This window comes from Aethalodelphis obliquidens, unplaced genomic scaffold, assembly GCF_003676395.1.
Source record: "Aethalodelphis obliquidens isolate GAN/ISIS:26980383/991018 unplaced genomic scaffold, ASM367639v1 scaffold3, whole genome shotgun sequence".
Taxonomy (NCBI): domain Eukaryota; kingdom Metazoa; phylum Chordata; class Mammalia; order Artiodactyla; family Delphinidae; genus Aethalodelphis; species Aethalodelphis obliquidens.
The window spans coordinates 13293395-13309635 of NW_020837947.1; the positions used below are offsets into that span (position 1 = coordinate 13293395).

The 16241-nt window shown below is 36.1% G+C and overlaps 1 protein-coding gene across 1 annotated transcript; it reads right to left on the minus strand.

Annotated features, from left to right (window-relative positions):
• Positions 1 to 15826, minus strand: MYCT1 (MYC target 1). The gene is given in 3 exon segments (XM_027083150.1): positions 1 to 1920; positions 15644 to 15706; positions 15709 to 15826. Coding segments are annotated over 3 exon segments (693 nt in total). The 3' UTR covers positions 1 to 1408.
• Between the last annotated feature and the right edge of the window lie 415 nt (positions 15827 to 16241).

Consider the following 16241-nt stretch of genomic DNA (forward strand, 5'->3'; position numbering starts at 1 on the left):
ATGCTATACAGAATCTTTTATTAAGTAAGAGTTATTCCACTCTTGAGCCATATTCAGACACTATTAGCTGGGACAGCTGCATTGCAGAAACTACAATGAGAGTACATTTTTCTTCACGGAAAATTCCAATGTTCAGAGAAACAAACAGCAACATAAGCTAAATATTCATTATATCAGAAACAAACCACAGGTTTTTTGAGTAATAATCCTGTGAACTCGTGTCCTTAAATGAAAAAGGGCAGCCACAGGCATCTGGCCACTGAAGCTCTCTTCCTTTAGGAGGGTGGCTACCTGTAGAGGTGGACTCCTTAAATAACTATCTGCACCAAGGACCATTTGCCATAGTTTAACCTTTGTGCAAAGACTCTTCACAGAAGCTGAAGTTGAAATTCATAGAGAAGCAAATAAAAGATGATGACCAATGAGGCCATCCAGGAAGGAGGATTCTTCATGGTTGTAACACCTATTTGGCTGAAAGACTGTCTCCCCACTCACCCTTCTGTCTGTGAAGTTGCAGAAGATCCCTAGATAATGTACTTTCCCAGTTGCTAGCTTTAAATGTAAGAAATACAATTTACCCCTTAAAAAAAATGTAAGCTCAGTGTTAAAATTTGTTTTTAGATCAAATGAATTGGATCTGCTGTTGTTGTTTTTATAGCAATATAAGCACAACAGTAAAGAAATGTTAAATCACCGTGTGAGTAAAAACAAGGATTTTGCCTCAATGATGTGGATAACTATTCTTGGGGAAAGCACAAAAGGAGTCTGGGGGAAAAATAAGTGTCAGAATTACTATAGTATCTGCAACACCCACTGAGTTCAGCTTCCTTTACTTGCTTCCCTCACTTCTCATAAATGAGTGGAAACAAGAAACTTTAGAATCTCCTATGTTCTGTCATTTTGTGTCCATATAATCCATTGAAAATCCAAGATGGTGATGTGGTGCACTTGTCTTTCTAAAGAAAATTAAATTAAAATGCCTTAGGATAGAAATTTTTTTTAAAAAATGTTATACACTTTTAAGTGATTTTTTTCCCCTTTATAGTCACACTGGACAGCAAATGAGGATTGTAAACCACAGATATCTAAAGTTTTTATTTTAGTCTAAAATATATATACTGTATCCAGCTGATTCTTAGGTAAGAATCACTATCTTTAATAATTCTCACATCGAATACAAAATACATAAATATACAACTCTTTGGAAACATATTATTCTTTTGTGAGACAAAGAAAAAAGATGTGTTCAAAGAAAATGTGTTTTACATTGTAATGTCCAACTTGTGTGTGCTCGTTTCAGGTTAGAAACTCATTAGGCATTTGGGCCATGTCTTCAAAATTCTGTTTAGCCTATTTGTGATTTCCTTTCAATAAAAGACAAGAAAAGAGAGAAACAAAAGCACCCTACTCAGGAATCCGGGAAAGCCTTTATGATTGACTCATAGGCAGGTGGGGCTGGTGTTGAAAGGCCAATCCGAAGACTGTGATTGGACCAGTGGAAATCAGGACGGCCCAGACTGTGGGAAGTGTTGATGGTGGAGGAGGTATTGGATGAAGGGAAAGTCACCATGTGACTCTCAGTTTCCACGGGAAGTGGTGGACTTTGCAGAAACGGATGGAAAGTTGAGCCCCTGAAGCTTGATTTTCTTGGAAAGGAATTGGCTTGTTCCAGGGAAGCTTGGCGCTGGAAAGTGAGGCTCGCCAGGCTGAGGTTGCTTCGACGTTCACAGCCACTGTGGCGGTAAAAACCAGTTCTGTTGAGGCCGTGGGTGTAAGAAGATCTAGATCTCCGGCTTGAACTCCACTGTGAGATGGGGGCACTGGCTCTTCTTCGAGAGAAACAAACAAACAAAGCCCAAATAAATCCTCCAATTACAAGTACAGTTGCCATGGACACTGTGAAGGACATTATAACGCCCTCTGAAACAAAGAAAACAAAGAGGCAATTTGCTTTGTAAATAGGTGTCCAACTAAATACATAGGCAAACTACAAACGGTTACTATGGATTACATGATTAACTTCGATTTCGGATTTGGGAAATAGAAGATGGTGCTAGGTGGATATGAATAAATGAAGCGGATATGCTTCCGTTTATCAAAGCAAGAGAATAAAGGATACAAAATGAGATTTTTTTAACTGTAGCATTCCATATTGCTTATGCTATTTTATTATCTTTAAGAAATTAGTAATTAAAAAGTCTCATTTATTTAAAAAGGCTGTTCTTTAGCTCATAAATTTTATGGAGTTGCAAATATAGTCCAGAGATTATTTCCTTTAGAGTTACGGTAGCAACTAATGTGCCAAAAATTGATAAAAAAATTTCATAGTCACATTGACTTTGCCTTTTCCTCTGTCTGCTTTCATCATCCCCACCAATGTCTTCCACCCACAGGCTGCATGATGCCTCACTTCCTGTTCTCATTCTGAGACAGGAAGTGCTGGGCTAGAACCACCTGGGGGGCTGACTGATTTATGTCATATTTCCGGAACTCCTGGACTCTCACCAATATCTTTGACTCATTGATGACATGACCTATGCAGACTACTGAGCTCTTTCTTGGTTCCCAACCTGGTTCATGCTGTTATCATGCCCTTGTGATATTGAAATTCCTGTCCCCTGAATCCCCATGGAATCTCTGTTATAACACCAGTATCCTCCAACTCACAGAACTTGTATTTGTCCAGATTTCCTGTTGTGAGGAGGGGAAAATGCCATTCCCAAATGGAAATTCTACCTTATCGCTTCTTCTTGTGAACTAAAAACATATTCTTGAATAAAACTGGGTAGCAGAGACCCTGCATTGAATCGAAAGGCATGCTGGATATTAGAAGACCCTTCTGGCCTTACCACCCACCACACTTACCGACCCTCTACCCCATGATCTAACCCACAAGTCATGTTGATTTTCCCACTATCCCAAAGCCTGTCTTTCTCTCTCAAATTCTGTGCATTTCAACATATTTTTCCTGATACCTGGATATAATTTTAAAATTTCTGTTTGGAAAACTCAGTATGCATTGAATTTTAAATACAGTCAACCCAACAACTGAGTGTGGTCCATGAAAGAAGACCAGCAGAAAATCCGTCAAGCTGACCCCAGCCCAAGTTGCCAGCCCACAGAAGTGTGAGCTAAGTAAATGGCTGTTTTAAGTCACTATGTTTTGGGGTGGATTGTTACACAGCAAAAGATAACTGATTTAGGGTGCCAAACTCAGCTCTATTCCTAACATACTGTGTGATTTTTATAAAATTTATTTAGACTCACTTATTTTATTACTTTCTTCAAATCAAGGAGTTAGATTTTATGATTGCCAAAGTTCTCTCCAGTTTTTTGTTGTAATCTATGATTGTATACACAAAATCTATGATGCAGAAATAACAAAACAAACCAATATTAACAAATACAAAAGAATAATTCATTTTTGGATATATTTTAGTGTCTTTCCACCTTATATTGTCACATTTATCTCCCGTGATAAGACTATATTTGTTATGTCCTATTTTCACAATTATCACAAATGCTTATATCAAAATCCTCTAAAACAACTATTTATGTCAAATCTAAGCAATACATTCTTTATACTAAGAAGATGATTTCTGAAATACAAGATGATTTATAACAGATCTTCTAGACCCAGTATTGTTCTTCAAAAATGTCTTTCATCAAAATAATATTGTCATAGCCTTAAAGTGCAATTTCTTGAGACTGGGATTTCATAGAGTTAGGCTTTCTCTGGAAAAAGCAATAAACACAGTCAGAACCTAAAATTAGCCTTATTGATAATACAGTAAAATTCCACATTAACTTGTATTTATCAGTGCCCCAAAATTTGGAATCTAAAAAAGGGATTATAGAAAATCTGGGCTGCCAAGGCAGTGAAACCATGTAAATCAGAATTTTCCAAAGTTTCTTCTAAAACACAATAGAGAAAAACAAGATGACCAACTAAAAATATACAAAACCATGCCTTCAGCATAATTAGAAGACAGAAAAAAAATTCAAACTTCAATTTACCTAAACAATAAACAGTGGGGGACTTCCCTGGTGGCACAGTGGTTGAGAATCTGCCTGCCAATGCAGGGGACACAGTTTCGAGCCCTGGTCCGGGAAGATCCCACATGCCTCAGAGCAACTAAGCCCGTTCGCCACAACTGCTGAGGCTGCATTCTAGAGCCTGTGAGCCACGACTACTGAAGCCTGTGCACCTAGAGCCCGTGCTCCGCAACAAGAGAAGCCACCACAATGAGAAGCCCGCACACCGCAAGAAGAGTAGCCCCCGCTCTCCACAACTAGGGAAAGTCCGTGGACAGCAACGAAGACCCAATGCAGCCAAAAATAAATAAATAAATTAATTAATTAAAAATAAAATAAGCAATGGAAAATAGAAACCGGTAAATTAAAAATAAATGATGGGGCTTCCCTGGTGGCTCAGTGGTTGAGAGTCCGCCTGCCAATGCAGGGGACGCGGGTTCGTGCCCCGGTCCGGGAAGATCGCACATGCCGCAGAGCGGCTGGGCCCGTGAGCCATGGCCGCTGAGCCTGCACATCCGGAGCCTGTGCTCCACAACGGGAGAGGCCACAACAGTGAGAGGCCAATGTACCGCAAAAATAATAATAATAATAAAAAAAAATAAATGATGGAAAGCAGAAACCAGTAAATTATCGCTCATACTTCTACCACAAGCTATCATGGAGAAGAAGGGCAATTCTGGAAATACTGTAAAAATAGTGAAAAGGTGAACTGGTCCATGATCACGCTGACTATAGGAAACAGACTTACAAGTGAATATAGGTATGGGAAGAGGCAGTCTTGGAAAGTAATCTTCCTATAGGGAAGAAAAGAATCCAAGCACAAAAGATCTCATATTTTATATTCTATTTACACGAAATGTCCAGAGCACACAAACTATATAGACGGAGAGTAGCTTAGTGATGGTCTAGGGCAAGGGGATGAGATGGAAGGGAATGGGAGGGACCTCTAATGGGGACAGGTTTCTTTTTGAAGGACAAAATGTTCTTAAATCAGATTGTGGTGGTGGTCACACAACTCTGTAACTATTAAAAGAAAAAACCCATTTAATTGTATACTTTAAGTGGGTGAATTACATAGTCTGTGAAATATATCTCAGTAAAGCTGTTTAAAATAAGAAAGAAAGAAAAGATTAGGTGCTTTTGGGGAACCACAAAATAAAGGAAAGAAGAGGCAAGATTGAGGGGAAACTTGGGGATCCTTCAAAACAAAAGAAAATTTAAAACAAAGGACATACAATCCCTCCCCACCTTCATCTTCTAAAAATAAAAATCAACCAGTAAAACCCAACCAAACACACACATACACGCACACGCACACACACACACACAAAGTCAACCAGTAAAAAAAAACACGCTTTGCTACACTGAGGAAAGGATGAATCTAGAATGACTCCCAGGTTCTGGCGTGGGCCGGTGAGGGTGGATAGGTGGATACTAGTATCATTCATCCAAACAGGGAAGAAATGTGAGAATGTAGAACTGGGGCTGAAGCTGATATTAGGAAGATGTTGAATGTGTGTGTCCCTGGGACATCTATTTGGAATTCAGGGTTAAATAAATATGGAACTTAAAGAGAAGCAAAACTGGGAATCCTCATGCTACAAGAGTTCAACCATCCATGGAAAGCACTTCTACTAAAGGAAAGGAATATGTTTATAGAAGCAAGTTGAGAACAAACTTCCAGGAAGACCAGAATTTAACTGGTGGTGGAAGTCAACACCAGGGAAAAAAAGAAGGGCTAATTAGGGTGGTCCACGGAGACAAGAGAGATTACTAGCTCTGAATCAAAGTGAGGAGAGAATTTTAGGTAGTACTGATTAGCAACCAGATGCCCCAGAGATATTTACTATTCACTTGTTAACACATAAAGCACACACTAGATACCAAGTACTGCTAAGTACAGAGAGAGCAGGGAAGAAAATAAAGTCTCAGTCCTGGTAGAGTTAACATTCTAGAAGATTTAAAATAAGAAAAATGTCCTTTAGATGTGGCAATGAGTGGGTCATTGGCCACTTTACCTGCAATAAGTTGGGGGTCAGATGATAGAAGAACATGAGTACTTCTCCAAGAAGTTCAACCTCTCCACTGTGGACAAAGAAGAGGCTTGAGCAAAATTACCCATTAGGAAGGTTGAAGATGGAGCAGGTAGTGACATCTGTGGTAGACTGAAAGCAGAGAAACGGGGAGGATGGTGAAGCAATGATTCAAACATGCAATAATAATGGCTTAATCTGGGAAGTTGTAGTAAGAATAGGAAAGAACCTGGTCATGAGAGACCCAAAGTGAAAAGAATGTAAAAATTATTCCAAAGTATCATACCACCTAATGTCCTAGAAATAAGACGTTGAGGGGGGTAGTGGTGATAAACTGAGGCTTAGATGCTCTTGTCCCATGATGTAAATGATAATGTTATTTTCTAGCAGTAATTTAATAATCAGATTAAATTATGTTTTAGAAACTTTAGCATCTGCTTACTTTATTATACTTACTTGTCTTTGCCATTTTATGCCATAACAGTTTATCAGAGAATAGATTTGCTGGATCAAATTTTAATTATTAGTATAATCATTATAAAGTTCCTTTAAGTTTTGTGTTGCTTATAATGGCTACCTAAATTCTGGATTTTACTGGAAAAACTGTTTTAGTTGCTCTTAGAAAAGAGCTAAATAAAAATCATGAACTACTCAAATACTTCATAAAACCCAGTCCTTTCTCTTCTTTCCAAATAAGTATGTGAGTCCAGGCATTTTGCTAACTTTGGTTCTTTGGTTAAGAAAAATACCTAACTTTACCATATTTCAGTGAGTTTTTGGCAATCTTTGTTTTTTGTGACATATTGCACATAACTTGAATAATTTATTATTGTACATTGTCATCAGTTGTCCCTGAAAGAGTTTATTCATTAGTTTATACTCCAGAGATTCCATGAGTTGATTACCGTGAGAAACACTTTAATCAAAGAATATGAATAAATTCACTCAGATATTCTGTCTTCCTATTTAGAATAGATGAATGAAAGATATATTATGATCCATCTTAATGTTATTATACCTTTGAGTAGGAAAATAATGCATTAGGTAGACACTTCACTGGTAAACTATAAGCTCCTTTTAAATTTGAACTTCTATTATTCCAAGGTAGAAAGGTTTCACTAAAACTGTGATTAAGAAAATTTTGATGTTTGGAGGAATATAGTTTATAAAATGCAAACCTATTTTTATTTTATTATTGTGGTAAACAGTAATATGCATTTCTAATTTGATTAATTTAATTTATAGATCTCGGGCACTATTTTAAGTGTACTATATCACTTAACTGTCAAACAACCCAATTAGGGGAATGCTTTATTTCTTTGGTGTGTTCTAAGAAAATATTAATCTAAAATGAAAGTGAAAATGCATAAAAACTGTATCAATTTAATACCAGATTTAGTGGCCTGTTACGGACAGAAATACTTGGGGAAAATATGGTAAGGCAGTATTATGTATTCTACAGTTATACTTTCCTAAATCAACAGCCTCCACTGGAGAATTTTAATTATCAACAACTTCAGATATAGGATCAGAGATACAAGGTTTCAATGAAAACAAACTCTTAAAAATGTTTCAGCTCACACTCCTAATTTTTTTTTTTATTTCTTACTTTTTGGGGGGCTGCACTGAATGGTGGGCAGGATATTAGTTTCCCCACCAGGGATCGAACCCATGTCCCCTGCAGTGGAAGTGTGGGGTCTTAACCACTGGACCGCCAGGGAAGTCCCACAGTCTCCTAATTTTATTGATATTGAAACAGAGTCTAAGGTTTATGTTGTAGAACTAACACAATTTATTTTAATAATTGAATATTGACAACTAGCACTGGTCAGGGGGGCTTTCACTCAGGTATGACATAAAGTGAAAAGACAAATACTCTGGTTTGCAAAGTACATGTCCTTGCTTTTGTGTATAAACCAATGTAACCACTAGGGTCCAATGGAAGATTCTAAATATCTCAGGATACAAGCAGATATAATAGATAAGATTAAAGAGACATATTTATTTCGACTATTTCAATTAAAATTTACAAGCATTCCTATACATGGTCTCAGTGTATATGCCGTTTGAGCCTCTCTACCACAGTCTCTGCTGACAAATAAAATATTCCAAAAGGTTAATCTGTAGAGAAAAGTAGCATAAGGTTCATTTCAAGAAAAAAAAGAAAATAGAAACTTTTAAAATGTAGAATCAAGGGGAAATAATTTTACTTCACGTAATTACAATATAATGCAACTAAAAAGACCAAATGATTGCCTTAGAAAAGGTAGATCTCCCTTAAAGGAAAAAAGGAACAAACTCTAACATTAGCAGGGCATAGCATATAAATTAAATGTTGTTATCCTATTTTGTAACCTGTGTCTATACAACTACCAAAAGGCCGGCACATAAGTCCTCAATAAATGACAGCTATGATTACTAATGGTTGTATAACTTTCCCAAGTCATTTGACCCTTCCTGGCCTAATGACAATGGTCACTATTGTCCCTTCTAATTCTAAGATTCTAACATTGAATCTGGTTTTCAATAAATCTTACCCACACCTAGAATTCTGTCCATTAGTGTCAAAATTTAGTAGAGGTCACCATCTAGTGGCCTTGAGTTGAATCGTTCTGATATCTGAAAAATGATTTTATCTTTGACAACAGAACATTGATCAATTCACAAAATCTTTTCCAATTGTAAGAATCATTAAGCTTAGCTATCACTGAAGTAGGCTATGCTGTTCTTGGTACCCTGGAGTATATAGGAGGATGGTTCAGACAATAAGACTTCAGTAAAAATCGTTTTTAGGAAGAATTATATTTAAGGTTCAGAAAACTTTTAATTACAATAATTTAAACAAAGAATAAATATTTCCTATGTGTATCTCATCTCCCGGAAAATCCTATTGGGTCTGTTTTCAGAATATATCCACAATTCAACTTCTCATTATCTACTCTACTACCTCCCTGATGCTCCCAATTTGATCTCAATTATCTGTGCTCATCACTACTCTTCCCCTGGCTCATTCAGCTCCATCCACACTGCCCTGTTTGCCATTCCTTAAACACATCAGCTGTGCTCCCAATTTAGGGCCTTGTGCTTGTGGTAATCTATTCCTGAAACTCTTTTATCAGCCATCTACAAGGGTGACTTCAGGTCTTTGATCACATGTCACCTTCTCATTGAGGCTTACCCTGACGGCCCTATCTAAATTTTATCCTGCCCCACTTCTGATGCCTAACTGCCACCCTTGATTTTCTTTTTTCTTTCTGGATTACTGGAAACTAGACTCAATTGTAGGACAAGTAAAAATCTGGGAGATTTGGAAGTAGTTTTGACCAAAGTCACAAGGCATAAGTCATACTCTGAATATAATTAGTCAACAGTATTGTTAGAGTAGAAGGTAAGTTAAATTATGTTCAGAAGGAACACGGTAGACCATCACTTTCTGTGTGTGATAAACTAACATGTATCAAACCACTGGGACCAATTATAAAATACAGATCAAAAATATGTTTTTAAATCTGGTTGAAGCCATCAGAGGCCTACCCAAACTTTGAGGGAGCAAATTCTAAGAGAAAAGAAAATCTCTCATACAGTGATCTGTAAAGAGAGGCAGAAGAGGCAAAAAACCTGAGTAGAACTCTGCAATCTCAGTAGGCTTAGAAAACAAAGCCTGGATTTCAGGGAATACCAAGGAGGATAGACTCTGGGAAATATTCTAGACTCTGAGTTGGACTTCCAAAGGGCTATTCCCTAAAAGTAATAGCAAATAGGAAAAAAAGTAGACCTCACAAAGATAGAAACACAGTTGACCCTTGAACAACACAGGTTTGAACTGCACAGGTCCACTTATACATAGATTTTTTTTCAATAAATACATATTAGTGGTTTCCTCTGGGGATGATGTAGACAGGGATTGACTAGGAGTGTCATTAGGGAACTTTTGGGTTGGAGATAATGTTCTGTATCTTGATCGGGGTTTGGGTTACTCAGGTGTGTATGTATTTGTCAAAATTCAGCAAATGTTCAGTTATGATCTGTGCACTTCATTTTTGATCATTTTACACATTTTATTGTATGTATGTTTGACCTTAAAAAGAAAAAAAAATTTAATTCCTGTTAATAAAAAAATGCTGAATTAATTAGGGGGAAGTGTACTGATATCTGCAATTTACTTGGAAATATAAACTAACAGATTGGTAGATAGAATGAATATTATAAAAATGTTAATAGTAGAATCCAGGCGGTAGGTATATGGATATTCCCTGTAAAATTCTTCAAATTTTTCTGTATATTTGAACACTTTCGTAATAAATTTTAGAAAAACATATGAGAGAAGACCATGAACAACTTTAAGTTAACACATTTAGAAATTTACTTCAAATGGGCAAATTCCTAGAAAATACGATTCCTGCCCTAAAGCAATCAAAGAAGCAGTAGAATATCTGAGTAGTCCAATATTGTTAAACAAATTGACTTTTCATTTAAAATCTTCCTATTAAAAGTACTACCTATAATTACACTGGTGAATTTTTTTAAAAAATTTAAACAATAAACAATGCCACTCTTACACAAATGTTTCCAGATAATAAAAAACAATTCCTACTCTGTTTTAGGAAACCTGCATAACATTGATACCAAAACCTGACAAGACTATTATAAGAAAAGACTACTATAGGCAAATTTCTCTCATTAATGTAGATGCAGAAGTTCTAAAGTCAGGAACCTATCAAAAAATACATTCTTCTAGGCTCTGCTCCATACCTACTGAATCATAATCTCTGAGCATGGAGTTCAGTGAGAGATGAATCTTCAGACTTCTCTCTATGGAACTGAGATACAGCAGTTTTAAAGAAAAGCAGTTGTTATTCAAACTTCCTAAGTAACTGATATAAAGGAAGTAATTAGAAGGCTGTTAATAAGAAATGTCCAAGAGTTTTTAAAATGGAAAGTAAAGATATGAATTTGAAATATAGTCAGTATTTGTTGATATTTGGGAAGAGGAAATATAAAGAACATCTTTGGGGTGCATGGTCAGCAAAGCTTTCTCCCTCCTCAACCTCTCTGGAAACAACTTACTCCCATCTGCTGAGGTAGGTCTCTAAGTGACATATTTTTCCACAGGTTAAAGAATAAAATTTTCAGCTATTAACCAAGGTTTTCTGCCCTTGACTGCACTTGATTGACCAAAAAATCAACTAATGATCCTCCATTTCAATTATCTGGTAGAGGATTAGGGCTGTTATCAAGGATACCCAGAATAAAGAAAAAGTTAATGGTTAGAATTGGTAATAGGATTATTAAATACATAGAATAGATGATAGTCTTGAAAACCAATTGTTTTACTGCAATCACTAGACAACGTGAGACAGAGAAAAGTGTTTTGGTTTTTGTTTGTTTGTTTGTTGCAGTTTCAAAATGCTAAGAGCCTAAAGGACTCAAGAACATACCTTTTTACTATAATGAACTGTATTGAGAAAAATAAACCATGGTCTACGAGTCATGCCCTTGTCAGTTTGGGCTGCCCTTTAAATACCATAGACTGGGTGGCTTAAACAGCAGATGTTTATTTCTCACAGTTCTGGGGTCTAGGAAATCCAAGATCCAGGTGCCAGCGGGATCAGGTTCTGGAGACAACCCACATCCTTGCCTCAGTGCATACACGCAGACAGAGAGACAAAGAGTACTATCTCTTCCTCTTCTTTTAAGGCCATTAACCCCATCATGGCGTCCCCACCCTCTAATTTAACCCAAATTACACCCAAAGGTCTTATCTCCAGATAACACTGCATTGGGGGTTAAGGCTTCAACATATGAACGGTGTAGGAGACATAAACATTCAATCCATAACAAGTAAACTTTCAGAAGCAGTGTAAAGAGGAGATGTTTGGGAGAGAGAAGAAGGGCTATAAACTATGTGACCAGTAAGAGTCCTGGAGAAGGGGCCACCACTCCATCTCTGCCTGTGATGAGCTACAGATTGATTTCGGGAATGCCAGAGAAATTGGTATCCATTCCCAGCGTCTTAGAGGGATCCAGATGGGAAAGATGACAATCCCCTCTGAGAAACTCTGGGTCCCTGAAAGGCAGAGGAGGAATGAGGAAGTGTGGACATTAGTATATCCAGGTCTAGGGGTCTGATATACAGTCCAAATTCCCACAGCTCCAGGGTGATGGGAGAGCATTCAACATTGTTCTGTGCCACTGAGACAGAAGGAAAAGTATGTGAATAAGAGCCAGTAGACCAGAAAGGAAAAATCATGACATTAGCAAATGTTGCACAGACCATACGAGGCAAATTTTATGGTAAGAGTCCTCAGCAGCGGAGGCAAGAAAAAAGGACAATTCCCCTAAAGCAGTAAGTAAGTTGAAAATAATTATGTTAAATCAGGTCAAACATTTACAGTGACTTTCAAAACTACACAAATCTTTCTCAAGTCATTCACACTTCTCCACAAATACAGCTTGTGTGTTTTTACTTCTGCATATTTGCTGATAACACTTCTCCTGAACTCCCTGAAATTTCCAACTACACCTTATTTATCTCACTAACACCTGATGTATTGACTAATATATAAGGAGTGGTCAGTCAATGCTTCTGAGTAAACTAATGAACTGGATAGATAAACGGATGGAAGGATGAGTTAATAAGCTAATGTAGGAAAAATGAATGACTACGATGTTCTTCCTACAATTGTTTCCCTATTTGAAACTCATCTGATTTATAGGAACAGATAAAGCCTCATTTTTTTTTTCTAAGGAGGATTTAGGGACAATTTCTGCCACATTTGTCTTTCTAACTCATAACGATCATTGCCATTTTAATGTACATTATCTTGTATTATTCCATGACAGTATAGACATATATTTGCATATTTATGGACACATAATCTCCTCCAAGAGTGTAATCTTCTTGAGGACAGACATTATAGTTTTGGTGAGGATTAAATGAGGTGAATAAATGCAAGTTCCTAAGCCAATAAATTCCCCAATTTTTCACAATGCTAGCCATAAGGGAAAAACACAAGTGGTAAGGCAAGAAGTATAACCAAATGGTTTTCTTTAAGATTCTGAATACCAAAAAATTAACCAAGTTTAACAACACTTGTCTATTTCATTAAAGCAGAGTGCAGCAAACTTTCACAGGTTATGTTTCCTGCTGCTTTCATGGGGGATGTTTGTAGGGACGGGAAATGCGTCAAAGAAAGCAAAAGTGAGAAATGCAAGGTGGTGGTCTTCAGCTGTGTTGTCACTCTCAGGCCAACTTTATTGCCCACCTTCGCACTAATTACTGTAATGTTTGCACAACATTTAATAAGGTTTAATGGGTGATCACCAAAAAAATTCAAGCTATCACTATTGGTAATAACCTGGTATCATTATCTTATTTTTCAACATTCATTAAAGCAAATCAGGAAAATTATATTTGGAAAACAACTTTTATACAGCCTAAGTTTGGCAAATTCATGTGGTTAAATGTACAAGTTTTGCTTTTCTAAACTCTTCTTTCTCTATTCTCTGAATTCAAAGTGCCAAGCAGACAATTGATTTTGGAAGCAATAGGCAAGGTATTGCACTGTACCTTATAAGATTTTCAAATAATATTTTTGCAGAGACAGTGATGTAGATATCAATTTAGATACAAAAAGGAAATAAAAATGTAAAAGATCAACATGTATATTTTAGGAAATTTTTACATTTCATATATTCACATTTACATCTTTGCATTTTACACTTGATATTTTCTTGAACCCCAGAAGAATTAATGTGATCTTTTATATATTTTCCCCATATCATCAAACATTATAACATTATATCTACTCAACATATTTGTTTGGCTTTGTTAATGCTTATCAAGGTAACACTCCCCTTCCTGGTTTTCATTATTTCCATCTATTTTCTGTTGTATTCACAAAGTAAGATAAAGAAACACTAGGAACTATCTTTGGAACAATAAGTTTGAATTCTTTCTTAAGCATAGATTTCTATATTAAAAAAAAATTTTCAGGATTGGTAAATAGACTCCAATTAAACATTCTGTTTTTAATTGAGGTTTATTTTATGATTATTATCCATGTTTTAATCAGTAGATAATGATTATTTTTCCTTAAGTCTTTAAATAAACCTGAAATTTAACTTTGAATGGCCTGAAAAAAATTGATTTGGCTTTTACAGATTATTTTTTGCAGTAAGAATTACTTTACTTTTGAATAATCTATATAGTTACTTATTTTTGCAATGATGAATTTAGGGTAAACACACACTAGCTATTTTTTAGCGTGTTTAGCACATTTACTTTCTCTGTAAAGGAGGACAGCAAACTGTATTGTAAGAAACCTATATAAGTAAGACTCCCACAATTCAAAGATTTATTGTCTATTGGTTTCCACATAGAATAACTTATTACCAAAGCCATTCTTTACAATATGCAAGTATAATTTACTTTCTTTTTCTTAATTTTTTAATAATTACATTATGATGTTTATTAATATTCCTCATTTTCAGACTTGAAACAAACATAAATGTTGATGGTAAAAAAGAATTAATTAATTCTTTCCATGCAGATTTCTGTGATGGTGGACGACCAGGTAGGTTGTTCAGAGCAGGCAGCATCACTGCTCATTTTTCACTGGATAGTTCCCCAAACGTACCTTGGAATCACAACGAAAAGTCTAAAAGAGTTCTCTGTGAAGATGAAACATTTGTTCGGGACCAGTAAATAGGGCTATCGATCTCTTCATAAACTCCATTATCTCCTTTAAAGTTTTTTTCTGGATTTAACTCAACTTGCCCCCTTTATTTTTAAAATTTCCCTGAACCCAAGCATCCGTGTCAATTTCATGTCTCAGCCCTTCCTCCCTGTGTCTCCAGCCTTGGAAGACTCGTGGTTTTGACCTCAGCTCCATCCTGCTGCTGCTAACTGACTAGAAGCCAGGTCTGAACCCAGCCAAAAGCTACTGTTGTATTGTTCCTTTTTTCCCCTTGTTAGGCTTTCTTTATAATGTTATTCGTGGTATTAGTTCCACTTGTTCTATTACAGTTTTTTTGTCTAATTTCATAATATGATTTCTTATTTAATCATGTCATCACACTCCTTCAGTACAGATTTATTATTTAGATTCGCTTTGGAAATTAAAGAATATAACATTGGCGATGTAAGTTAAAATAATCTCTACAGAAATTCTCAGTTTCATTAAAAAAGATACATAATCTATATAACCGTAAGACAAATAAAACTTAATTTTCCAACAAATCAGTTATCAATTTCCAAACAGCAATGACTTACAAAATTTTTCTCAGTTTTATTCTTATTGTTTTCTAATTAGCATTTCCTATTATTTTCTCATTATTTTGTAACACCAGCCATAATCTATATGTGTTGCCCAGATTCTCCTTGAACGACTTCATCACCCACTTTATGGACATTTTATATGAACAAATTTTTTGTAATAAATTTATGAAAACTTTAGGTAATCGATTTACCATAAACAAAATGGCTCAGAGATTTCCAATGTTTCAATAAGTTTTAGGCAGTACATTTCTCTGCATCCTAATTTTAAATTAAAAACAGTTAAAGAAAATCTTACCCCAAAAGTTTTCTGGCCATGGACTCCCTAAACTTGTTGTGTTATTAGCCATGATATCCACAGGAAGAGAAGAGCGAGAAGAAAAGCCAGTATGTCCAAAAGAAGCACTTTGATTTTATGTCTTTGTGGTTCAGCAAGAGAAAAATAATTTTCACACAACCCCTCATATACTTGTGTTTGCATAAAAGGAAATAAGTATATCATGTTTCCTGCTTTTATACTCAAATTAGCAACTGTTTTTCTTATCTTGGAATTCCACACAGTTCCTGAGACACAAAACAATTTCCTTCTCGTCATTTCCTCAGCTGAATTGCTAAGTACCCTCCTTTCCACCATCTCCAAACTGCTTTGGGGATAAGAGACTCCTTTTCTTGTTCTTTCCTCTTCTCCTACTGATACAGAGGAAGATTCTACAGCTGAGATATAAATCTAACTGGGGTTAAACTTACATCGGATAAAGAAATAGACTGCTTTCCAATGTTTGAAAGCTATACTTATGTAGTAAGTCGGTGGGGGGGGGGGAACTCTTCAGAAATCCATATTCTGTTCCAGTACAATTAAGCTTATCTAATACCTATTCTATAACTCAGTTACTTAC